Here is a 25,053-nt window from a genome sequence, read left to right on the forward strand (position 1 = left end):
AGCCCTCCCCCACCGTGACCACGGCCACCAGCCCTCCCGCCGACCCAGGCGGCCTCTGCTCACTGCCCGTGGCCACGCTCAGGAGCGGGGCCCTGACCCGTGGTGACCTCGGGGCCCGTGTGGCCACCGTTCCCGTTACCCCGACAGCCAGCCCACCGCCCCCACCTCACCCTTCTTGTTCTTCTCCTTCGTGACCACTGTCATGGACATGGTGGGCGTGGCCGCGGCCTCGCCACTGCTGGGCAGCCTGCTGACCTGGAGAGACCGGAAGGTGCACTTGAGCGTGTTTTTGGTGGCAGGCAGGTCCTTCTTCTCCACCTCTCTCTTCCTGTCTGCAGGCGGGGCTGCCGTCCAGTAATCCACCTGCAGCCCCATCAGCTCAGCGCCGACGCCCTGGCTGCGAAAGCAGAGGGGGCCTCACTCCTCTGTCCTCGCTCGGGAGCTGGCATGGCGGGAGAAGGTGCCAGCTGGCGCCCGTGCTGCTCAACGCCGGGGAACCGCCTGCGGCAGCTGACCAGCACACGGGAGCCCCGGCCTCCGGGGACAGCCCAGTCTGTGCCTGTGGGTGGGCACGGTCGCGATGCTGAGAGCGCCCGGGACTGCCCCCTGCCTGCTCCCTCAAGCCACCCCTTGGAGCCTGGGGGGCCAAGGTCAACCAGCCCCGTCTGAGGTGTGGTCCCCACGGGACTCAGGGGCAGCCCCATGAGCCCGCGCCCTGCCGACCACCCCACCTCCGGCTCCTGCCGCTTCCCCCTATGCCCCATCTGTGTGCAGAGCACCCCCAGCTTTACTCCTGTGTGGTTTCGTCCCTAGTGCCACCAGGGCCGGGGGGCCGAGGGGGCCACACCCGGCCAGGACCTCACCCTCTCCCAAGTCTCCCAAGCCAGCAGGGCCCATGCCACCCCCACCCAGGGGGCACCTCGTCCCAGCAAGCCCGTGTCTTCCCCAAGGCCATTCTGAGCCCCCTCCGGCCAGGCTCTGGGCTTGCTGGCGTCGGGGAGGTGCGGCTCGCGGCCGTGGACTCTCCGCGTCCTCTAACCCGGGGCCCTGATGCGTCGGGAGGGGGTGGGGCGCCTGCCTTGCGGGGCCACCTTTACCTGGGGGAGGACAGGCCCCCGCTCACTGACGGGGAGGAAGGCGGGGTGGGTGAGGCCTCCTTGGCCGCGGGAGACGTGGACGGTGGGGTGGATGAGAGCATGCTGGAGCCCGACGGGGCCGCGTCGTCAGAGTCACCTTTGGGAGGGAGTTGAGCAGGGCTGAGCTCCGCAGGCCTCTGTCCGCAGAGCAGCCCGGGGGGCTGGGGAGGAGTTGCCAGGGCCCCCCCCCCCCCGAGGGCAGGGAGAACCGGGTTACCTGACGTGGCTGAGGACGGTTCCACTATTCCAACCTTCACCACCTGGAAGGCAACAGGACGCTGGCTGGCAGCGTGGCCCTGGCCAGCGCTGCCCCCGAGTGCCGGGACCCCACAGGCCGGGTGCGGTCCTCCCACCGTGGGCCACCTGGCTCGCCCCACCCTCCCAGGGAGCTCGGGACGCTGCAGCACCGTCCCAGTTCTTCCTGTCGTCGGAGCGGAGCTGAGCCCCCGCTGGCTACCGCCTGCACTGTCGGCCACGGCATGGACCGTGCCACAGGACCTTCCCGCTGCCGTGGCCGTGCTGGTGACCCTGAGGAGCTGCGGCACCCTCCCTGGTCATCCTGCACACCTGGGCCGGGGCGCAAGGCCCACACTCCAGCCCTCAACAAACCATGAGCCCGTGGCTGGCCTGGCCCAGATGTCGGTGGGGTCAGGGCACTGGTGTGAGGGACCCCTGCCCAGTGAGATGCCTGCTGCTCCAGACCCCATGGGGGCTGACCTGCATGGGGACTAGGTGAAATTAAGGCTAATTAAGTGATTGTCAGCCTCAGTCACGTGACAGGGTTTGGGGCCTCTGCATCTAATGGATCAGGACCCTCCCGTCGTTATAGAAGATTCCCCGAGATGGGCTGCCCCGGACTACCTGGTTCCCAGGAGGGCCACTAGCTGCCCTGACGCCTGGCCAGGGTAAACGGCTGCGTGGACGTCCTGCTCTGCCCGCTGGCCCCCTCTGCCAGACTGCCCACGGCTCCGCAGCAGGTGCCGCGGCTGGAGGCCCCGCAGGGAGGGACCCGGCTGTGAACACCTGCGGCCGTGGCCCGGCCCGGCCCGGAGCTGCTGCTGATCCCGGGCAGTGGGAGACACACAAACCTCCCGATTTACAAAGCCCCCTCCCTGCTGAGCAGGCTGGCGGGGTGGAGGGGGTGCGGAGCTCCTCGCGGACAGAAGCAGCCCTCTGTGACCTGTCCTGGGACCCTGCTGGCCCAGGCGCCCACCCACAGCCGAGTCTGGCCCAGGATGAGCTGAGCACGGAGCACCGAGCCCTCGCCTGCAGGGGAGCGGAGCTGGGGGCAGTGACGTCCTCGGGCCCAGCCCTCAACGCGGGAAGGAAATGAGATTTCGGATGGGGGAGATTTAAGGAGTCCTCAGCTCACACTGGTGAAGGAGCTTCTAGGACACATCAGGTTAATGCAAAGCCAGGCAGTATGAGACAGTTTGGCAGGAGCCCCACCCAGGAAGTACTCACCCCTACGAACGGGATGAACTTTTGAGAGGATTCTTCGTCAGGGCTGAGAACAAGAGACAGAGTTACCTCTCCCCGCCCGAGGCAGGCAGCTCCAGGGCCCGCTCTGCCCCTGCCAGGCCCACGCCCGACCCCGCAGTGCCTGGCCCAGGCCTCTGACCCTCGGTCAGCTCTCAGCCCTGCAGGAGCCCAGCTTCTTGGGGGGATCTGCTTCTCCATCCCAAGCGCCTGACGTCTGGGCCCGACTGCCCTTCTGCTAACTCTGCAGGCCCATGCTTCTGCTTGCCACGTGTGCCCCAGGACCCCCCCGGGGACAGTCTGGCCTTCCTCCACCAACTGGGAGCGGCCAAAAGCCAGGGTGTAGAGGCTTTCTCCCAGTCTAGGTAAAGTCCGTGCCAACTAGACAGGGTGGGCAATTCCCGGGGCTCTGGCCTCAGGGATGGGGTGCACACGCCGCGCTCAGACACGGTGCCCTCCCAGAGCAGCCTGGAGCAGAGACCGAGGCTTTGGGGCCGTGCCGCTGTAGGAGGCCAGGCTGCAGTGCAGGTGCTGTCTGGACTTGGCGCCGCACGTCTTCGGGCAGGGCCCCGGCCTCCCCGGGGCCGCTGATCACCACCCATCCACGGTGGGGGCACCCCGGGCAGAGGGCCGTCGGGGAGCGGGGGACGTGGCAGCAGTGGTCCAGGCCAGGGCCAGTCCTGCAGCTCACCTCTGCAGCTGGCTGTACAATGACTGGTCTCCACCTCGGGCCCAGGCTGTGGCCTGAGTGGCTCCCCCGGGGTGGGGTGGGCCCGGGCACCACAGTGTCTCCGGGCCCTGGGAAATTCCCCAGGGCAGGGCCAGTCCTGGGCCTCCTGTGACCTCAGAGAATGGAGGAGGCACCTCCATCCTCCTAGCTCTGCTTCTTCTGTCTCACGCGCCCGAATATCAGAGCTCGGCATCGGAGAGCAAATCTTCCGCAGGTGGCTATGCAACGTGCTGGCTGGAACGGTCCCCCGGGCATGGGCCCTTTGGGGAGAAGCCTCAGCAGCACCCCCGGCCCCGCCCTTGTGGGCACAGAGGCCAGCGCCACCCATGAAGTGTGTGCAGAGGCCAGCCCGGAACGCACACCCAGCCCAAGGCTGGTCCCAGCGGGAGGTGCTGCCCTCGCCCCGCGGCACCACCCATGGCCTCTCCTGGGCACTGCCCATCACACCTCTAAAGACCTGGCGAGTGTCTTTGGATAAAAGAACCTATAGATCTGGGCTGTCCCACTGAACGGGACCACATCCCCAGGCTCTGACCTGAGGGAACAGAGTTTATCCACAGATAACACAGAATTCAAACCCTGTGCCCGGGCCAGCTTTTGCATGCGAGGTCCTCATGGGGTCCCCAGCCCAGCACACAGGAGGCTCCAAGCCCGGGGGTCCCGGGACCCTCCCACGAGCAGCACGCAGAGAGACAGACGAAGGCCTGGAGGGTCGCCAGGACGCGCCATCACACAGGGACGTTGCTGGACTCTGAGAAGCCAAGCTGAGCCTCTGAGCCATGCAGACAGCATTCAGCACTCGACACGCGCCCAGCGTGACAGGGGTGACACCGGCTCGCCACTGAGACCTCTCCACCTGCCCCCGGGACGCAGAGGGAACATGCGTGTTCTGGGCGGGACAGAGGCCGGCACTCCTAGGCTCCAATGCGTGGCTCCGAGGGGGCCCTGGGTCTGGCTCAGGAGACCACGCGGGGGCAGGGACACTGGGAGCGTGGAGCTGAGCAGCGCCGGGGGCGTCGCGCCCCAAGGCTGCTGTCGGGTTGTACACAGCAGGTGGGTCTGAGGTCCCGCCGGGAGCTGGGTGCTCCACGGGGGCAGGAGGCCGTGGGGCCCCGAGGGCCATGTCCACTGCCCACCCTGTCCCGGGTCTCCCAACCCCTCTGTTTTCCGTCACATCAAAGGCTACCCGCTGACCTCCTGGTCCTGGGCTCTAGGGTGGCCAGCACGCTGGGCGTCCATGGGGCTCCACCCAGCGTGTCCGGAGCCCTCACTGCAGGTGCCGGTGTCACCACTGTGATGCAGAGGAAGGGCCAGGGCCCCCTGAAGCCCGGGCCTGAGGCCGAGGAGCCAGCCATGGGAGAGACGAGAGGCCGTGGCCAGGCAGCGAAGCAGGCTGCGGGCTTCTGCAGGTCCCGGGCAGCTCGAGCAGTGGGCGGGCACACCTCGGCTGGTCTTTCTCTAGCTCACAGAGGCTTGTTTAGCAGGACAACAGAGAACTCAGACCCTCCCGCCCGCCCTGTCTGTCCCAGGGTCCAGCAAGGAGGCTGCCCGGGGCCCAGGGACCCTGCCGTGGATGCACTCCCCTGGACGGAGAAGCCCAAGAGCCAGGGTGCCCAGTGGGCAGGACCCAGGATGGGAAAGGGGACCCCGACTGAAGGGGCAGCTCTGGGGGTGCCCCGGACTATGGCTCCCAACACCCAGGCTTTCAGGGGTAAAGCTGCCCTGGGGGTGAAAAGCCCTTCACTGCACGTGGGGGTCTTAGCGGTCTGGCCGTGTGTCCAGTTGAGCCGCAAAGCCGGGAAACCCTCTGTGCCGCTCTGTCCTCTCTGCAGCCCCGGGCGCGAGGCCCGGAGCCAGGCTGTGAGTGTGTGCCATCCGGGCGGGCTCCCCACCCTTCTGCCTACCCACCCCCACGCGTAGAACCAGCACCCACGCTGTCCTTGAGTCGGTCAGCAAATACCACGAGCTGGGACAAAAGCCCACACACGGCCAGGGTGGCATCGGTGGTCAGAGGCGCGTGAGGAGACCCCAAGCGCCTGCTTCTGCTGTAAGAGGTGGTGGTGCCCAGGGCTTTGGAAACAGGCACTCACGGAGAGGCTAACGTGCCACCTGTTCACCTCAACCTCTGGACTGGCACGGACGGAGGACCGCCTGCCCGCTCTGATGTCCAGGCCACGGCGCTTTGCGCTCCTTCCAGCTGGGTGGGGGGCAGAGAGCAAAGTCCTGGCTGGGGGGGGGCCTGCCTGACGGGCGCCACCCCTGCTGAGCCCACGAGGGGCAGGCGGCCCGGAGAGTGATGCACCCCACCTGCCCGCACTGCTAAACAGCCCTAAAGACCAGCCTGGGGACAGGGGCGCAGACCCACGGACAGCGGTACCTGAGGGTAAAGTCAAAATGAAAGTTCTTTTTCCTTTTCAGAAAGCCACCAAAAGAGAAAACACAGACACGTTACTAAGCGCTGAGGAGCAGGACGCAGCTCCAGGCGTGGGATGGGCCGCCACAGCCCTCACTCCGGACAGCCCGACGCGGTGAGCTGGGGCTTCAACCGCACTCCCTGTCTCCCACCCCGGGGCAGCCTCGGAGCGTGCCGCGGGCGGGGGCCGAGACGCGTGGCCTCGTCTGACGGGCTGCAGAGCCGGCCTGTCGCCCCTTGGCCACCCCCCCCACGCCCCCGGGGCCGGCCTGGCAGCCAGACCTCTGCCCGGCCTCGGCTGTCCTGCCCGCGGCGGGGCGCGAGCTTGTCCCCGAGCCGGGAAGCCCAGGTGTTGAAGGAGCCGGGGCCTGCGCTCGCGTGAGCAGGTCACGGCGAGGACGGGGCCGTGTGACAGCTGTTCTTTTGACCTTTATAACGGGGAATCCCGACATACGAGATAGAGGAAACCTGACCAGCTCCTTCTAATTCCTCTTCTGCTAATTCACGAGGACCTGGGGCTGCCGGGCCCGCTCAGGGCGTTCCCCCCAGCCCAGCTTGGGCCCCGTCCCCCGGCCAGCCAGGTCTGTCCCTGACGCCGTCCCGAGGAGCCGCCACCATGCTGCCTGCGTCTGTGCCACGGAGCTGGGGCCCCCTCCTTCCCCCACGCCCTGCTCTGCCCAGCACCCGAGGAGGTACCTCTTCTGCTTGTAGGTCAGCATGGCCTCTGCGATGGGCAGCTGGTGGGCACAGTTGGCACCTGCGATGTACTGTGTGATCCTCGACACGATGTCCGGCGTGTCCTGCACTGCAGGAGAAGGCCGGGCAGGGTCCGTGGGGTGCAAACGCTGCCCCCAGGCCACCCAGTACCCAGCCCAGGAGCAGCGGCACTGCCGGGGGCCCCCTGCCCTCTATCCTCAGGGGGTCCCAGGTACAAGCAGCAAAGCTTCTCCAAATCCCTGGGAGCCCTCGCCCGGGCCCACTGGCCAGCCAGCTCCGAGGCCCATGCGGCCCGAGGGGAGCACCCGGCTGAGGCCCTGCTGCTCCTCGGGGAGGCGTGGCGGCACGGATGCCAGGGCAGCCCCACCCGGCCGGCCGTCCTCAGGCCTCACCGGCGCTCTGGGCCTCCAGCTTGTTGAACAGGTCTCTCCAGGCCAGGTCTTGGAAAAAGTTGTTGTAGCGGTAGTCCACGGAGCCCAGGTACCTGGCCACGGGGTGGGAGCCTGCGAGCCGAGGGGGGCGCGTCAGGTGGCAGGCTCGCCCTGCGCCCCCTCTGAGCCCCTCCCCGCTCCTGGTGGACGAGGGCGCCTCGGGGCCCAGGTGCGTTCTGCAGGCCACAGTCGGAGCCTGGGGGCCGGTGAGCCCCCCGGGGCCTCCGCACTTCCCGAGATGGCCGTTTACCAATTTCATAATAGAACCAATTCTGTAAGCCAACGAACGAAGGGTCGTGTCCCACGGGGCTGGGGAACGCACAGCCACCCCGCTCTGTTCCCGACAGCGGCACCGAGTCAGCCTGACAACGGAGCGCAGGCCGGCGCGTCCTGTCCGAGCCCCTCACCCAGCGGGATGATGAGGAAGCGCATGTAGCCCAGCCAGTCGGGGGTCTTGTGGGACAGCTGTTCCACGAAGAGCCGCAGGACGGCGCTGAGGTAATGCTGAGCTCCCGCCACGGCGATCTTCACGGGGGTCGGGGGCTGGGAGTTGCAGTTGCAGCTGTCCAAGGGCGGACAGAGAGGGACAGGTGCGTCAGGGAGCCGTCCTTGCTGCCAGGACCCCCCGCCAGCCCGAGCAGGCCCTGCGGCCATGGGCACTGTGCTGGGACGAGGCGAGCGCTGTGCCCCCAGCGCCACACTCGGGCAGCAGCTGCTGCAGCCGCTCACGACCCCAAGAGGGCCGCCAACGCCCGGGTCCTCCACCCCAGACAGCGGGAGCCCTGGGGGGCGCCGGGCCTCACCCAGCGAGGCCCCCTCGCTGCAGAAGTCCCGCCACTGCCCAGATCTGGACAGAAGACCGGGCTGTGGGGAGCCTGTCGGCGGGCACAGAGCCGCAGGCAAGGCCGGGGTGTAGGGCCCCGACGGACGCTGTGGGCCGCTGGACTCACTATCTCTGTATCCTCGAGACAATGGTGCTGAAGGCCGCCTGGACGTCAGCTGCGGAGCACGTGCACACCACGGGGAGGGTGTGCCTCTGCAGGACTTCCGACAGGAACTGCGAGCGAGCGAGGGCGCAGCAGCCTCAGGGCTCCACCCAGCCCCGCGAGGCCCGGCGCTCCCCGCTCCCCCCAGCCAGTGCGGAGGATGCCCGCCACCTCCCCGCTGCGGGGGGACACCTGGCCCCTGCCCACCTGCCCCTGCCAGTCGGAGGTGTTGACGAGAATGATGTTTTCAGGGAGCTGGTCGTCAGAGATGAGGATGTGGTTCAGCTGGTCATACACGGTCTTCCTGGGGATCTGCAGACACAGGGCCCATCCACCCTGGAGGGGGGCCTGCCGCAGCCCCTCACCCGCCCGCCGACCCCCCCGCACCCCAGCGGCCGCCCGGGAGCGCTGGCTCGGGAACTCAGCTTTGCTTCAGGCAGTGGTCGCTGGGCTGAAGGCCGAGGGGCCGTCCCAGCCACGAGGCGCCAGGCCCAGCACCGGGCTGGTCCTGGGCCACCGCGGCCTGCGCCCACACACTCTCCTGGGGCGCGCACCTGCAGCTGGCTCCTCGTGTCCGGGCAGCGCTCATTGTCCAGACTGTTGGCCCGCTCGTTCTGCGGCCGCGCTGGCTGCCGCTCCTTCAGGGACGTGCTCCGGCCGCGGCGGCCAGCCTGCTTCCCCTCGGACCTGTGAGGCGCAGGACAGGCTGGGACAGCCGCTCGGGCCCCCTGCCCCACACACGCGGTGGTGGGGCAGGTAGCAGGCAGCGTGGGCGCCTCTGGGGGGCCGAGGGCTGAGCTTGGGTGACGCCCACCCTCGGCGCACGCGCGTATGGCCCGATAAAACACGTGAGGGCCAGCTGCTGGAACCACAGCTCCAGAGAGAGGGCGCGCAGCCGCAGCAGCTCCACTGTCCCTCCGGGGCCCGGCCCCCCTGCAGAAGCCCGACAGGGCTCGGGCAGGAACGGACGTCCTGGCTGCAGTGGCAGCACGTGGCCCACCGTGGCAGGGAGGGGTGGCCCGCACGGCGGCACGGGGCTGCCTGGGAGTGCGGCCAGGTGCCCAAAGGAGGTGAAGAAGAGCCGGCCAGGGAGCAAACCCGGGAGGGGCTCAGGTGACCCCAGACCGAGCAAGACGCAGTGGGGTGGGACAGAGACCCCGCGGATGTCCTCCCTGGGAGGCTGCCTGGGTCACTGCAACTCAGACCCCCACCCCTTGGATGAGCGCGTGGGGGGCAGGGGCCTGGCCCCACAGAGCCCGTGTCGGACCCAGCACCACCGCCTGGGCCCTGCTGCGCTCGACCACACCGGTCCCCGGAGCCACCCCGTGGGCTCCACGAACGGCGACAGGTCCCGGGACGTGTGGGATGACAGCAGCGGCCACACCTCGGCCCTAGAAGGCCTGCTGGCGGCTGGCTACAAACAGGGGTGGGGGTCCCGGGGGACCTCCGGGGTGAGCCCAGAAATCTTCGAGCTTCTAGGTGTTTCTGCTCAGACGGGGCCATGGCCCCCACACTGGCCGACAGCCTCCCCAGGGCATCCTGTCACCTGGTGGATGGGATGACGAGGGACTCCGTCTTGGTGATCCGCCCGCTGGGCGGCAGCTTCTCGGTGAACACATCCAGAGCGGAGGTCTCCACCTCGGGGCTCTCCTCAGGCTGTGCGGGCTGCTCCCCGGGGGCGGGCGTGCTCTGAGAGGCAGAGAAGGGGGCCCGCTGGGGGTGCGCAGCCCGCAGGCTCCTCCCCAGGCCACAGCCCCTGCCCGAGGAGCCCTGGTTTGGGGGTGTTCAGGTGCTGTGGCCGACAGCTCTGCGGGTGGCACCAAGCTGACTCCACCTCCTACCACAGGGCTGCAGGCCTTGCTGCCACGGGAGCCCAGCACCAAACTGCCCCGAATCTCCCCAAAACCTGCCCTGTGGTCCCCACGAGGGCAACAGGAGCCAATCAGTGTTCATAGGGCCGGACAGCAAAGCAGGGGGATGCCCACCATCCTCCCAGAGCTCGGGTGAGCCCAGGGGGGCCCTGACCTTCTCTCAGGGTGGGGATGAGCCCAGGGGGGCCCTGACTGTCCCTCGGGGTGGGGGTGAGCCCAGGGGGGCCCTGACCGTCCCTCGGGGTGGGGGTGAGCCCAGGGGGGCCCTGACCGTCCCTCGGGGTGGGGGTGAGCCCAGGGGGGCCCTGACCGTCCCTCGGGGTGGGGGTGAGCCCAGGGGGGCCCTGATTGTGGTTCTTGCTCAGATCCTGGGAGGTGTGAGCTAAGGACCCACACGTCAAGGCCTGCCCCCCAAGGCACCGTGTAAGTGTGCTCTGTGCTTGAACAAATGAATGTGTGCCTCGTGCTCACGTGGGTCACCGTGTCAGAGACGCTGTCACTTGGCTGCCTGCCTCCCAGGGCCCGAGTCTTCTCGGGCACGTCGGCCTGTGTGGACAAGGCGGGAATCAGGATGTGTTCGGTGGTGGGCAGCTGGCTCACCTGGGGCAGGGGATCTGGGCTTGGGGGCAGCCTGGGAAGATGGGTCGGGCTTTCTCAGACCGGGGGCTCAGGGTCAGCCTGCGACAGCTTTGGACCTGGGTCACGGAGCGTGTGCTCAGCAGCACCTGAGCGACCCAGAGAGACGGGCAGACCACCCCTTGCCTGAGGTTCCAGGGGAGGGCGGCTGCGGGGTCCGGTCTGCTTACCGGACTCGGAGGCTCCTTGTGGCTCCGGACGCTGTGGATGCTCCCAATCTCCGTCTGCGAGCTGGAGTGTGACAGCCCCTCGAAGTAGGGCCTGGGTTGGGGACGGAGAGACGTCACTCTCCAGAGCCTCCCCGCAGCGAAGGCCGGGCCACAGTGCTCGTGGGTGCCGGCGGCCACGCGGAGCTGGGGAGAGGCAGCCCCGGGGGGCCACGAGCACCGAGCAAAAAGCAGCCCTTCTCAGCTCTCAGCTCCAGCCCACTGGAGAGGACCCGTATCCTGAAAGCCACCTGCTCCTGGCCCTCGCCCTGCACAGGGCAGCGGCGGCACAGGGTGGCAGCTCTACCCAGCGGTCCCACAGGAGGACATGTGGTCAGGGAACCTCGGGACCCAAGGCCAGCTCCGGGAACACGGGAGCACACTCAACAGGGCAACAGGGCACATCGGCCGGACCCAGTGAACCCAGGCCAGCCTGGCCGGATGCCCCGTCCCCAGCAGACAACGGGCAGAGGTGGAGGGACGGAGCCTCACAGAGAGGGTGGGCAGGGCTCATGCGGTCTGACAAGGCCACTCAGGGACGTGCGAGGGCAGAAGGACCACGGCCTGAGACAGCCACGCTCACCCGCAGGGCTGTGGGCACCAGCTGGCCAGGAGCCTGCTCTGCAGGTGCGGCCAGCAGCAAGGGCCACACGCGGGAGGTGGCCTGCGACAGCCGTTCGGGGGAAGGCGGCAAAGCCCCATGCGCCTGGACGGCCTCGCTGGCCCTGCCGGTGGCTGACAGCTAGAGCACAGCCCACGGACACCACCCACCTGTCCACCACGGCGGCGGCCCCAACCACCGGTGCGGCTCAGGCTGGAGGCTCAGCAACCACAGAGAGCCCACCTCCCACGTGTGCGTCATCTCGCTGACTTATGTCAGAAAGTTAAAGGGGGCCTGGGTCGCCCAGTGGGTGAAGAATCTGCCTGCAGCTCAGGTCACGATCCCGGGGTCCTGGGACCGAGCCCCATGGGCTCCTCGCTCCACGGGGAGTCGGCTTCTTCCCCTCTCTCTGCCCCTCCCCCTGCTCGTGAGTGCGCTCTCTTTCTCTTTCTCAAATAAGTAAATAACATCTTTAAAAAAAACACATGAAAAACAGAACTAGAACACCAAGGATCTTCTGGACTCCAAATGGCCCCCACTTGGAAACCAGAGGTGGGCCAAGCGTCCCCTCACCCCACCGGGGCTCCCCCAAAACTGGGGCCTCCCGCTTGTCCTGGGCTGGGGTCACATGCGCTCCTGTGCTCTCCTGCCGCTCCTCAGGGACGGGTGCCAGCACTGCACGCACGCTCCTCCCAGTGTGCGACAGGGATGCCCGCGGTTCCCAGCACCCCGTCTCCCCGGGAAGACCCCGGACCACCGTCCCTGGCCGGAGCTCTCGCCCCTCCATCTCGGACACCACGGCCCCTTGCAGGGATGACCCCGATGCCTCCTAACTGGTCTCCTGTCATCATGCTCCCAGTGGATTCCAGAGAGATCTTTCCAGAATGCAGGTGTGACCCTGTCACTTTGCTACATCTCTCCCTCTACAAACACCGCGGACCCGGGCAGCCTGCTAGGATGCGTGCCTCCCTGCCCTCCCTGAGCCAGAGCCCATGTCCCCACAGCAGGCTCCGCTGTGACCCCATGTCCCCAAGTGCACACTCCGCTGTGGCCCCCTGCAACGCGTCGAATGGCCAAGGGCTTGCCTGCTGGGGCCTGGGGCCGGGTGGCAGACGGAGGCGGCAGGTGTGCTTACCTGAGCTTTGGCTTGGGGGTGCTGAGGACACTGTCATCGTCCTCCAAGTCAGGGCCACTGTCGCTGGGGTTCTCCATGTCCAGTGTGTCATACAAAAGGTCCAGATCCTCCTCTGCCTCCGGGACATGCTCTGCAGGGTCCTGCTCTGAATCCAGGACCTATAGTGAGGTCAGACGTGTGAGGACTGCCCTGTTGGGGTCCCCCTGGCAGGACAGACGGGAGGGGCACACGGAGCCCCCAAGCACGTGCCACCAGTCCAGTTCTGCTAGACGCTGGGGTGACCCTGGGGACCTCTGGTCACCAGGCACTGGGCACGGCACGGCCATCCTTCCCCTCGTGGCTTGTGCTTCAACAGAGAAACGCACAGCAGCAGTGCAGGGCAGTGAGCGCCACCTGGGACAGGCCACCACTGCCAGCACGGCTCGAAATGCCTCCCTCTGCAGGGCGTCCCCAGCCCTCTCGCTGTCCCCTCCCACCCACTGCACCGCCTTCCGCCCCCCTGCGCTGGCCGCCTCCAGAACATCACAGAAAGGGAGTCACACAGCGGGCGGCCCTCGGTGAAGGGCTCCTCCCACCGCGACGTGCGGTGTGCCCCAGCACCGTCCCCGCACAGCCCGCTCGGCCGCCCTGAACGTGGCCCAGGCCTTGCCCCTGCCTGGACGGGGGCTTTGGGCCGTGGACGAAGCTCCTGTGCCCGTTTGTCCCTGAGTCTTGGAGCGACACCTTGGACCTTGCCCAGGACTGCTGTAACCGCTGGGCGGGCGCAGTTAACGCTGCGAGGAGCGGCCAGGCCGGCCTCCAAGTTTCCTCCGGCCAACAGCTCGAGCTCTGACCGGCCCCCCCATCGGCGCCCTCCTGCCCTGTGGGGTCACGGCTACGCTTCTGGGTCTCGTGAGCTTGCCCGTATCTTCCAGGGTCTTGGGGCCATCCAGGCTCTTTTTCAGAGAAAATGTCTAGTGAGAGCCTTTGACCAACTGCTGAGCGGGACGACTGATTTCTCATCGGGGTCGTCTCTCTACGGGGTTGTGAGCGTGCCTCCCGTCGTGTGGGCGCTGGTCCCTCACCGGGAGCCACAAGCGCAAACGCCTTCTGCCCGACGGTCACTTCCTCTTCCTGGCTGTGGTTCGGAGCATGGAAGTTTCTATGTTTTCATGTTTCCAGCTCACCGGTTCTCGCTCGGGCCGCCTGTGCTTCCGGTGTCTGATCGAAGCCACACGGAGGGCCGCGTCACCCTCCTGAGAGCCCCATAAGGTAAGCGCTTACGCTGGGGCTTCGATCCACTTGGAGCTGATTCTGGTACAAGGGGCGAGGCAGGGGCCCGCCTGCACCCTGTGGCGTGTGAGGTCTGGCTGTGCCGTCACCGTTCGCCGGAGAGCCTGCCCTCCCCCGGTGCACGGTGCTGACGTCCCTGCTGGTAACGGGCCACGTAGAGGGGTTTCGTTCTGCCCTACGGCCTTACTGACTGGACGTCCTCGAGAGCGCCTGAGCTGGGGAGCGGCGGTCTTTCTACTTCGTTCTTTTTCAAGACCGTTGTGTTTCCTGCAGGTCCCCTGCTTTTCTACGCGGGCTTGAGGACTGGCTGGCGTGCAGGAGGCAGCTGGGGATCTGCCGGGCCCGCGGAACAACCTGCAGACCGAGCTGGGGAAACCGAGGCTCAGACGGGCCTGACGGTGGTGCGGGCGTCCGAGGAGGGCGGCCCACCTGCTGCTGCTCCCGAGAGACAGCCCCGTGCCCGAGGGCATGAGCGTGAGGACGAGTGGCCGCCACAACCGCATGCGGCGGGGACACTCGGACGCTTACACGCCGCCTCTCCCGGGGGGCAGAACCCGCACAGTATTCTCCTCTGCCCGCGTTGGAAGGAAAACCAAGGCATTTTTCTTCAGGTTATAAAAGGTCTGCGGGGCAGCCCGGGTGGCTCGGCGGTTTAGCGCCTGCCTTCAGCCAGGGCGTCATCCTGGGGACCCGGGATCGAGTCCTGCGTCGGGCTCCCTGCATGGGGCCTGCTTCTCTCTCTGCCTGTGTCTCTGCCTCTCTGTCTCTCTCTCTCTGTGTCTCTCATGAATAAATAAGTAAAATCTTTAAAAAAAAAAATAAAAAATATAAAATAAAATAAAAATAAAAGGTCTACAGACCCATCAAAGCAAATCTGGAGGGGAGACAACAGCTCAGGGCAGGAGCCCCCCTGACGCAGGTGCCGACGGCGGAGGCCGTGCGTGGGGCGATGGGCACGCAGAGGCGCCTGTCTGCCAGGAGCCGAACGCTGCCCTACGGGGCCATGGACCGAGAACCCACACGAAACACGGAACTCGTGGTCACACCGCCGAACGACATCCAGCCTCCCCCCCCCCGGTCTGTTGGCGGGGTCGTGATTTGAGAGACACGCAGGTGGCTCCGCTCGGCCCGTGGGGCACCTGGGGACGGCCACCACCCGCCTGCTCTGGCGGACAAGGACAGTGGGGACCGGGGCCGCGGCGGAGCAGCAGAGCCAGGACGCCACCCATATGCCGCCACACCGCGGGCTCAGGGTCACTGCAGGCCTGGGGTCCAGGCGGGGTCACTCACCTCGTCGGACACTTTGAACCTCCGCAGCAACGCCACGACCTTCTGCTTGAAGTTTTGTTGCTGGAGACAAGCAGGACAGAATCAGAACCCCAGGGGGGCGGCTTCCCCAGGAGGTCGCGGCGGTGGACGGGCGGGGGGGGGGGGGGGGCGGGCACGGCATCAGGGCGCGCGTGAGCCCGGCTCTCAGCAGCCGGCAGCGCTGACCTCAACCGGCGCTGGGCTTGGGGACAGGCCCAGGGCGGAGCACAGTCCCAGAGCCAGCCAAGGGGACCCGGGGGGCGGCCGGCCCTTCCCGAGGCACCCCTCACCCCAGCGGGACTCCGGGTGGGCAGGGCGGGGGCGGGGGCGGCAAGGGCTCCGCAGAGAGCCCGAGCTCTGTCCGCGCCCCGTGCCGCCTGGGCCTCCAAGGCTGAGCTCTGGCCCCTGAGGGAGGCAGCCGCCCTCAGCCACCCTCGGCAGGGTGTGTGTGTCCGTGAGACCCCACGGGAGTCCTACGCTCCCCCCCGCAGGCGTCGGGCCCTGGAACCGAGGCTGCCGCAGGCGCTGCCACGTTCCACCTGCTGTATCGGGACCAGGCCTCGGCCTCCCAGCTCTGCCAGGGCAGCTGCCAGGGGTTCCTGGGGCTGGGCTTGTGCCCCACGCCCCCCCCCCACCACGGCGCAGGCCGGGAGCCCAGTGGTGGCCGTCCTGTGACGGGCTAAGGCCTCTGCCTGGAGCTCTCCTGGAGGAGGAACCCGATAGCCCTGCCAAACCCAGGGGCCCGTGCCGGGTGAGCCAGACGCTGACCGGACACGAGGGCCTGGCCTTGCACAGGGCTCGTCTGGCACAGGCGGGAGTGGGACAGCCTGCCCAGCTCTGCGCGTGGAGCTGCCCTCGGGGACGAGCACGGGGACCCCCCAGGGAAGCTCCCACTGACCGTGGCCAGCGCCTCGCAGCCCGCCTGCCTCTGCGCCCCATCTAAGAGGCAGGGCCTCAGGGAAGCCAGCAGAGCCGGGCCCTAGGGGCCCTGGGACGGCTGCCCCATTCCCGACACCTAGTCTTGGGACACCCAGTGCCCGCCCCCCCGGCCCAGGGCCCTGGCCCCCCACCTCCACCCTTCCCCAGTGTTAGTAAAACCAGTTTCCACCGACCCTGGTCATGGACGCCGTTCTTACTATCGATCGCCGCTGCTTCTTGGGCTTCCCCACATCGAAATCCTCCTCGTCCAAGTCCTGGGGAGACAAGCCACAGAAGCTGGCGGACGGCACCCCCAGAGCACCTAGGGCGCACAGCAGGGCCCCGGGGCCGGGAGGAGTCTGCCCACACGCGTTCGGGGGCCGAGCTCCCAGCCCCCACCTCCCCGCCCGGGTACCCCGCTCCTGCCGGCAGCTCAGGAGGGTCCCCGGCCGTCCGCTGGGGGCTGCGCAGCTGCCGGGAGCCCCGAGGGCGGCATCTCCCACCTGGCCGCGCGGTCCTGCGCGCCAGACCCCAGGTTACCTGCCCTTGTACGGCATCATCACTGGCCTCCTGCTCAGAGGAGAAGCTCTCGTACTCCTCCTCGGAGTAGTTATCTATGGAATGAGCAAACGGAAGGGGGAGTACCGCGAGGTTCCGACTGGTGTTCTAGCAACCAGGCAGTGGCCAGAGGACAGGCCCCGGGGCACGCAGGGAGCTGTGCGCAGCCCCGGCAGGCCGAGGTCAGGGCGGCGGCAGGGCTGCGCTTCTGCACTCCCACGGTGCCCGATGGACCCCAGATGCTTCTGCCTGGATCTCACGTCCAACTGGGTCCCCTGCGTGCCCTCCCACACTCCAGGGGGACAGGGGCCCCCCACGTGACGGTGGCAACAGTCATGCCAGGACCTGTGCCCAGACCTTGGAAGGCACTGCAACCGACCCGTGACCTGCTGCCTACGGCTGAGCTCGCACACCCGCAGCCCAGACTCCCAGGGCACGCACGAGGCTGCCTGTGAGCTTGGAGCCCAGAGGGAAACCCGTGAGCCCTCTCAGCCGCTCGCCAGCTCCTCAAACCCAGCAGGATGGGGGCCAGGAGGTAGCGAGAGGCAGCTAAGCAGAGGCCACGAGCAGCGGCACCCACCTGTGGACTTGGCCTTGGGCCCCGCCTGCATGGCGCTGTCCTCGTGGTCTATGGGCTGGCTGGATAGGGAGAAGATCCAGATCTCGGCCACCTTGACCGAGGCCTCCTTGATGCTGCTGCAGAGGCTCAGCACCTGGCCGCCCTCAGAGGGGTGCTGCATCACCTGCGGGCAGGCCTCAGCTCTAGAAGGTGCCCTGGCACGGGACCAGCCCCCAGCAGGGGCACATGGCGGGCGGGAGACCTGGCCGTGGGGCAGGAGGATGACAGGGGGACAAGAGGACAAGACTCTGGGGGTCGGCACCAGGCTCAGCCACCAGGGACTGAAGGTTGTCAAAGACGGGAGGGTCCGAGCCCACCTGTCCAGAGGCTGCGGCAGGAGCACGGTGTGTGAGGCCGTGCCTATGGGCCACCAAACCCTGGGATCCGCATCCAGGGACCTCTGTCCGTGGGGCACCAAGGAGGACTGGCCACCAGCACGGGCTGGGGGTCTCATGTGGCAGAGCCAACACCCACCCGGCCGGCCCCCGCGCACCCCCATGCACCGACGATGTCCCTGCAGGCTGGAGTCTCTGGGCTCATGTGAGCAAGTACAGATGTTGGGATTTCATGGACCAGATTGTTTTTAATTTCAGGTGCCAACTCTTCAATGGAGCACAAAAATAAAATTTTTGAGAAAGCTAGTGACACCCGCTAAGATGGTAATACCCTCTTAGAAGCCAGACAGGGAAGGTGCGCCAGCGTCCAGATGCACCCCTGGGCCCGTGCGTGTGTGGAGGTGGAGGGACGGGGACGCTGCCACGGTCTCCGTCCCAGCACCCTGCACACCTGTGCCACCTTCCTGAGGGGACGCTGGTCCAGGGGCAGGTAGGGTCTGAGGGGAAACAGGAGGCCTGCAGGCTGGAGCAGGTGCTGTGGGCCTGGGGGTCCCGGGAGCAGGGCTGAGAGGCGCGGGGGGCACCCTGGCTCCACATCCGCTGCCCTGCGCCCAGTGAGCACCAGCGTGGCTCCGTGTCCCTGGACGGCCCTGAACCCAGCCCCATGACGGTGAAGCCCCCGAAGCACAAAGCACACCGATGGCCTTGGCCGCCCTTCCGCCCAGGCCCACCCTACGCTCCCAAAGGCCCTGTCAGGGCTCCTCCTCCCCAGCCCCACGCCACCCACACGTCAGGATGCCAGGTCCTCGGCGGTTCCGTCTTCATGAGCTGCCCTCGTCTCCTCACCAGGGAGCGTCCACTCCACCCCCGACCCACGGCTAGCATGTGCTGCCCACCCAGACCACCCCCTTGCCAGGGTCAGCGCCCACGGAAGGGGATGTGGACGTCCCGGAGGGACCAGCCGGGGGCAGAGGCACCTGCAGGACACCCTCCAGACCCACCCCGGGCCAGGGGGCACCATCGCAGAGCCCGGCCACACCGGCCATCGGGCCAGGGTGTGATGGGGGGTCTGCTCACCTCGGCCATGTTGATGGAGCCGGCCGCCAGCGTTTTGTAGCCCAAGATCGTTCGGTTTTTGTACCGCTTCCTCCGCTGCAGCATGATCTGGAGCTTGTTGCCTTCTCTCTTCAAGAAGTGAGGGTACTGCAGAGAAGGGGGGTGACGGCTGCCACCTGTGCCAGTGGCCTCGCCAGCCCAGCCCCAACGAGCCCCAGACGCTCACTCCTCGCTGTGTCACTGTGTGCCTTAGTCTGGGCAGATGTGAGCAGCTGGCCAAGGCCTCCGGGTCATCGGTGGGGGCCGTGGTCAGCCAGCACATCTGCCCACGAGGCGGACTGCAGAGGGTGCGACCCTACGAGTGGCGCTGGTCCACGTGGCCCGCGCAGAGCACGACAGGGGCTCCTGCGAGAGCAGGGCTCGTGTGCACGAAGTGGAGGCTCGCTAATTCACTTCTCCAAGTTCACACACTACACCCCTGCGCATGGCTGCCGAGCCCCGCCGAGCCCCGCACTTACAGAGGGAGCTGCACGTTTTGCAAACGACACTCTGATAAACGGATCCCTCGGAAGAAGACTTCCAAACCCAGCAGCTCCCGTGGTGGCACCAGAGCGGAGTTGTGTGCCCCTGCTCCGGGCACAGCCAGGCCGGCGTGGGAGGAGATGGGAGCTGGCAAAGCTGTCGCAGAGTCCACTAAACCACAGCCCTGCCTCACACACTCACAAGGAGAGACGGTTTTGAACAGGTCTGAGGTGAGCTGACACAAGTAGTGTTCGTGGGACGCCCGGGTGGCTCAGCGGCTGAGCGTCTGCCTCGGGCTCAGGGTGTGATCCCGGGATTCAGGATCGAGTCCCCCATCGGGCTCCTGCGTGGAGCCTGCCTCTCCCTCTGCCTGCGTCTCTGCCTCTCTCTGTGTTTCCCGTGAATACATACATAGAATATTAAAAAAAAAGTTCAGCATTCATCTCTACAGCAGTGCGTCACGCAGACGCAAGCACGCCTGCCGAGTCTAAGCAGCACCTCCTTAAAACTACTGTGCCAAGAGGAGCGGGATGCGTGCCACGCGGGTCAGCGGGGGCTGGTCTGCCCCACCCCCACCCCCACTCCTGGGCTCAGAGGGCCGGGGAGGAAGTCCTGGCCCACGCTGGGAGGGGGGTGCCCAGGGCACTGAGCCCCTGTTCATCGCCAGCATGCCCGGTGTCCTTCCAAGGGGTCTGAACTCAAAACTGAGGTCCCATATATTCCCCCCACCCCCCCACCTTCTAAACACTGGAATGAAATGGTCTTTTTTTTTTAAGTTTATTTAGATTATTTATTTATTTAAGTCATCTCTACACCCAACGTGGGGCTCGAAGTCATGACCCTGGGATCGTGTGTCACATGCTCTGAGCCAGCCAGGTGCCCCCAAATGGCCTCTGGAGAGTGCGTTTGGGGCTCACCACACCCTTCAGCGCGGGACGGTAGGGAAATCTGGAGCTCACAAGGCTGCCCCATCTCTAGCCCTCAGGAGTAAAGCAGGACCCGGGGGGACACCCGCGCAAGGCGGCTGCTGCCCCCGCCCCCCGCGTGCCAGACCCACCTGCAGCGAGAAGGTCAGCGCCAGGTCGGTCTCCACTTGTCCACTGGGGGGCAGCACAATCTCATGCGACCGCAGGATCCGCTTGGAGCCCTGGGACAGAAGGAGACCTTCGGTTCTCAGGGGGGCACCTTGCGGGGAAACCCGCTCCCCTAAAACTCACAGGTGCAGCCGCACATCAGGGGGTGGGAGGAGGAAGCTCACGGATCCCCAAAGGCACCGCTGGGGAGATATGTCAAGAGCCTGAAAATGTCCTCGTCCCGTGACCCTCCAAGTCCTTCCCCTGGATGATCAAGACTGGTCACTGCTACATTTAATGTAACCACCGAATATGCAGCAGTGGGGTGGGGGTCACGGGACAGGGCTGGGGTGGGGGAGCCCTAATGCCTGGAAGAACCGGCATGCGAGACGCCAAGCGTGTCTGAGAATGTGGACGGGTGGAGGCAGCTGCCTCCCCGGGGAGCAAAGGTGGCCAGAGGTGTGATGATGACAGGGTGGCTGCTGAGTCGCGGGCCGGAGACGAGGCCCTAGAAACGCGCCCGAGGACACTCAGATGCATATATGACACACGTGCTGTGGCACGACGAGCCCGCAGGTGCCCAGGAGGGGCGACGCCCTGAGCAGCCCGGGTGCGTGGGTGGCCACCGGGGATAAACGTGCAGCTCCCCACCTCTAATCCTCCACCAAAATAACCCCCAACAGGTCGAAGACGCTCCCCACGGGCCTGTTTCACAGACGCTGTCCCACGTGCCCAGACAGCACGAGGCCCCTTGCGTGGGGGGCGCCGACCTCCATCGGATTCAGAGCAGCTTCCAAGGCGCCGGTGGGGGGCTTCTGCAGGCCTGACCCACATGAGGGAGCAGAGCTGCGGGGCCAGAGCGGGGTGCGGGGCCGGGGGTCGCAGACCCATGCCAACGGCCGGCAGGGTCCCGGGCACAGGGATGGGGCGCCTCCCCTGGGCCTCACGCTGTGGGCTGCTCCCAGCCCGTGTGGCACCACGCAGTGCCCCGTGTGGGGTCCTGGGCTCTCCCAGGCCCTCTGGCCGCGTCCCCCCGACCTCGTCCACACCAGGTCCCGTCGTGGAGTGCTTGCCTCGGAGGACCCGCGGGCAGGCGGCAAAGGTGAGGTGGGACCCCGAGCCTGCGTCCCAGAGATGGCGGGGTCGGGGGCCGTCGAGGATGGGGCCCGAGTGCGGATGGGCCGCTCATGCGTGAGGTCAGGGGCGGCCCAGCTGCACCTGCCCCAGAGCCCGGGGAGGCCCGGGCCCCTCCCTGCCAGGAGGCCCAGAGCCGGCGCGAGCTACAGGTGGCCTCGGGCATGCTGGGTCCCCGTGGGGCGGGTGCCGTGGCCCCGGCACGCAGCCTGCACACCTGGCTTTAAGGAGAAGTTACGACAGCATCTTCCATGAGGAAAAGGATCTTTGGGTCTTTACATGAAAGATGCTGGCGACTGACAGGGTCACTAACAGCGGGGCTCACGCCTCCCTGAGCTCTCCTGGGGGGGGGGGGGAGCCCAGGCCGGCGCAGAGGTCAGGCTGCTCCTGGAGGCCCGCCACAGGCCCTGTGACCCTGCACTCGGGGCCCCGGGCAGCCCCGCAGTCCGGGAACGTGGGCTCCAGAGCCTGGGACTGAGGGCGAGGCAGGAGTCTGTCCTGTGGGGTGGACGGTCTGGGGACCTGAGGCCCGGCCCCTCCTGTGGCTCAGCTGTGGGGGCCACACCAGGGGCAGCCAGCGCCCGTGACGCAGCACTGGGGGAGAGGCCTGCCGACTGCATCCCAAACCTGTGGGGGAGCCCTTGAGCACAGGGCCACAGGCGGCACCCCACGAGCAGCCAAGGGCTGGGAGCCACCTCCTGATGGCGGAGCAGACCTGGATCTGGTGGCCCTGAGAAGGTCGAGGAAGCACACGGCCAGCAGGAGCCCTCCCCACGGTGGCGGGGTGCTGGGCAAAGGCCGTGCGGGGGGCCGGGGCGGCTGTGAGTCAGGTCCCCCCGGACACACTGCTATCTGTGCCGAGGCAGGAACCTGTGAGGACCAGGGAGGGGAGCGGAGCGGGGCTGGGCCGGGCCTGGGTCAGAGGCTGGTGGCAAAGGGCCAGCGTCCAGTCCACTGCATGCACCGGGGGTGGCCGGGCAGGCCCGCGCCTCAGTTCTGCCCCAGGAAGGCCCGTCTGCAGGCGACCTACACACACTCCGTTCCCTCCACGCTCCTGAACACGGGGCTGCCTGCCCTTGACGGGGGCAGGACCGCGCCCTGGGTCTGGGCCAGTCCAGCCCCGCCAGAGCACAGCAGAGGCGGGAGCCCTGGCTCCTTGCACGGTAAGGCTGGCGGCGCAGCTGTGCCCGTGCCCACTCCCACTCCGAGGCAGCACGGGCGCCCGGCATGTCAGCCCCTGGGACGGTGGCAGGGGGACCCTCACCTGCATCTTGACGGCAATCACCACCGAGATGAGCTCCTTCTCCAGCTCCTTGAAGACCACCAGCTTCTTCAGGGTCAGGCTGCACAACCTGCAAAGGGCAAAGGCCTGCTTAGCAGGGACGGCTCCCTCCCACACCTGGAGCCCTAGGAAGGCCCTGCCCTCGGGAGCTCCCGCCTCAGATGTGGCCATCACACCTCCCAGCGACCCTTGGCAAGCACTAGGGCCACGCTGCAGGAGGCGGGTCTACACAGGCCTATGGGCAACAAGAGAAGGGCACACAGACCAGGCGCCCCCAGGGACCAGGCACCCCCGGGACCAAATATCCCGAAGGACCAGGTGCCCCCAGAGATGAGGAGCCCCCAGGGACCAGGAGAACCCAGAAACCAGGAGCATCCAGGGACCAGGAGCCCCCAGGGACCAGGACCACCCAGAGGCCAGGACCACCCAGGGACCAGGAGCACCCAGAGGCCAGGACCACCCAGGGACCAGGAGCACCCAGAGGCCAGGACCCCACAGGGACCAGGAGCACTCAGGGACCAAGAGCACCCAGGGACCAGGACCCCACAGGGACCAGCAGCACCCAGAGACCAAATGCCCTGAGGGACCAGGTGCCAGCCTCGGAGCCTCACCTCAGCTTCCAGAGCACAGGCCTCTGCCAGCCCCGCCCCAGGCCCGACCCACTCACCTCCACCCTGTCCCCACACGGGTGCCTGGGTCTCAGGTCCATGGCCCCCACCTGCCCTGCCCGCCGCCCCGCAGGGCCCCTGGAGACACCACCACCACCTCCCTCAGCCCTGTGCACACCCCTGCCCCCAGCGCCCGAGTTCCCACCCTGGGGAGCTTCCCCTGGGCCCTCACACTGCCGGGTCACCACTCTGAGTGGAGGGTGGAGGCGGGGCGTGTGGGCCCTGCCGGGGGAAGGCCTGGGGACATGCCCACACTGTGTCCCCCGAGCTCCGTGGGGCACCTTCCCCTTCGCTGTGGCTGCAGCGCCTGCCTTGCAAACGCAGCACACAGGACCTCAGCTGCACGAAGGCTCCTTCCTGGGGGCAGCAGAGCCGTGGCAGCCCCCAGAGGAGCCCACCTAGAGCCCAGGCGGGGCAGCTCGGGGCATGTGGGGTGTAACACGGCCCCTGGAAGCCCGGCTCGCTTTCCCACTCCGGTGCCAGCCTGCTGCTCACAGGCCCGGGGCCACGCACCACCCACACGTGCACTGACGCCCGCACAGCTTCAAGTCGCCATACACCTGTCCTGTCTGGGAAACCCAGACTCTCCATGCCCACCTGGGCTGTCAGTCCCCAAAGTATGCATCTGAACCCCAAGCAGCAGGACAGATGCTGACATGGCCAGGACGGGGGTGGCCCATCCACTGACATCAGGACTCCCCACTCGGTCTGCCTCAGAGGAGGCATGGGGTCACGTGCACCAGAAGGAAGGCCCGGGCCCATCACCTCACATGTCTGCATCCAGGCGGCAGGGAGTGACGGGGTGAGGCCAGGGAGCTCAGGTCTCGATACGTCTGGTCAGCTGTATGGCCTTGGAACGTTTCACGGGCTCCCTGAGCACTTGCCAGCCACCCATGGAGCAGAGACACCCGGCACCATCCTACACTTTCTGTGGAGACCCCACCACCATCCTGGGCACGGCACAGAGACCCCACTGCCATTCGGGGCATGACGATGAATGTGTTTTACTAGATTCTGTATTTGTCTATTTGACCTCCATTATTTATAGGGCCAACCGGCAGCCAGGACTGCTTACATCTCCCCTGGATCGGGAGCCCATAGTCTGAAACCCTCATTATCCAACCCTCAACACCAACCTAATATCCCCCTGCCCTACACACCCAGGCCAGGTAGCAGACAAGTAGGGACAGCCCTTGGGACCTCAAGGTCCACCAGAATGATCCCAACCAGCCAACCCTAAGCTGTTTGCCCTATGCTGTGCCTTGCCCGTGGAAACCCCAGGACAGGCTCGGGTTGGGACTCTCCCTGGTGCCTCCCCTTGGCCTTATGGACAGGGGACGGTGAACAACTCTCTGCACCGTCACTCAGTCACCTTTATAAACGAAGACCGGCACAAACCACCCACTCCCATCCTGGGCCCGCGGCCGGCCTGTCACAATGCAGCACTCAGGGCCACTCGGAGGATGATGGTGACAGCATGTGCGCTGGACTGAGCCCGGGGAGCCAGGAGATGGACACGAGGGCTTCCCCAGGCAGCGGGGCACCTGACTCGGGACGTGTCCCTGACAGTCCCTGACACGCGGGCACCGAGGCGAGGCCCAGCTCGCTCTGCCCATCAGGCCACCCCGACTCAGCAGGAAACAAATTGCGAAGGAAAGAGCACGGAGAAGGAGGTGGGGCACAGGGGCGAGCGTCCGTCAGTGCGGGCCACGTCTCAGCCCCAGAGGAGCACCAGCTTCGAACAACTGCAATCGTGGACTCGACCAGAAATCAATACTAGAGGGCACCTGGTGGCTCGGCGGTAAAGCAGGTGACTCCTGATCTCGGGGTCATGAGTTCAAGCCCCACGCTGGGTGTGGAGCCCACTGAGAACAAACAAAAAGGAATCAATAGTAGACAGGTGGCCGGAATGCCAAGCGCTCGGACAGTGAGCGGCACACGGGCCCAGGAGGAAGGCTCAAAGGATC

The 25,053-nt window shown here is 66.9% G+C and overlaps 1 protein-coding gene across 6 annotated transcripts in view; it reads right to left on the reverse strand.

The window, feature by feature from the left end:
• PACS2 (phosphofurin acidic cluster sorting protein 2) overlaps positions 1 to 25,053 on the reverse strand; it is a 53,817-nt gene that overhangs the window by 1,743 nt on the left and 27,021 nt on the right. For 2 of the 6 annotated variants that reach the window (XM_041760194.1, XM_041760198.1), the window contains exons 2-23: positions 22,401 to 22,488; positions 19,987 to 20,076; positions 18,429 to 18,554; positions 16,978 to 17,140; positions 16,380 to 16,453; positions 16,034 to 16,114; positions 14,904 to 14,963; positions 12,342 to 12,499; positions 10,570 to 10,660; positions 10,235 to 10,309; positions 9,439 to 9,581; positions 8,447 to 8,579; positions 8,100 to 8,204; positions 7,857 to 7,963; positions 7,314 to 7,468; positions 6,868 to 6,978; positions 6,455 to 6,563; positions 5,723 to 5,755; positions 2,601 to 2,643; positions 1,354 to 1,396; positions 1,098 to 1,233; positions 171 to 397 (exon numbers count right to left, since the gene is read on the reverse strand). In XM_041760194.1, the coding sequence (XP_041616128.1) occupies positions 171 to 397; positions 1,098 to 1,233; positions 1,354 to 1,396; positions 2,601 to 2,643; positions 5,723 to 5,755; positions 6,455 to 6,563; positions 6,868 to 6,978; positions 7,314 to 7,468; positions 7,857 to 7,963; positions 8,100 to 8,204; positions 8,447 to 8,579; positions 9,439 to 9,581; positions 10,235 to 10,309; positions 10,570 to 10,660; positions 12,342 to 12,499; positions 14,904 to 14,963; positions 16,034 to 16,114; positions 16,380 to 16,453; positions 16,978 to 17,140; positions 18,429 to 18,554; positions 19,987 to 20,076; positions 22,401 to 22,488 (2,351 nt within the window). The remainder of the gene's footprint in view (positions 1 to 170; positions 398 to 1,097; positions 1,234 to 1,353; positions 1,397 to 2,600; positions 2,644 to 5,722; positions 5,756 to 6,454; positions 6,564 to 6,867; positions 6,979 to 7,313; positions 7,469 to 7,856; positions 7,964 to 8,099; positions 8,205 to 8,446; positions 8,580 to 9,438; positions 9,582 to 10,234; positions 10,310 to 10,569; positions 10,661 to 12,341; positions 12,500 to 14,903; positions 14,964 to 16,033; positions 16,115 to 16,379; positions 16,454 to 16,977; positions 17,141 to 18,428; positions 18,555 to 19,986; positions 20,077 to 22,400; positions 22,489 to 25,053) is intronic. The other 4 variants (XM_041760195.1, XM_041760199.1, XM_041760197.1 and 1 more) reach the window with 4 other exon arrangements.

Source organism: Vulpes lagopus, chromosome 6 (genome assembly GCF_018345385.1).
Source record: "Vulpes lagopus strain Blue_001 chromosome 6, ASM1834538v1, whole genome shotgun sequence".
Lineage (NCBI taxonomy): Eukaryota > Metazoa > Chordata > Mammalia > Carnivora > Canidae > Vulpes > Vulpes lagopus.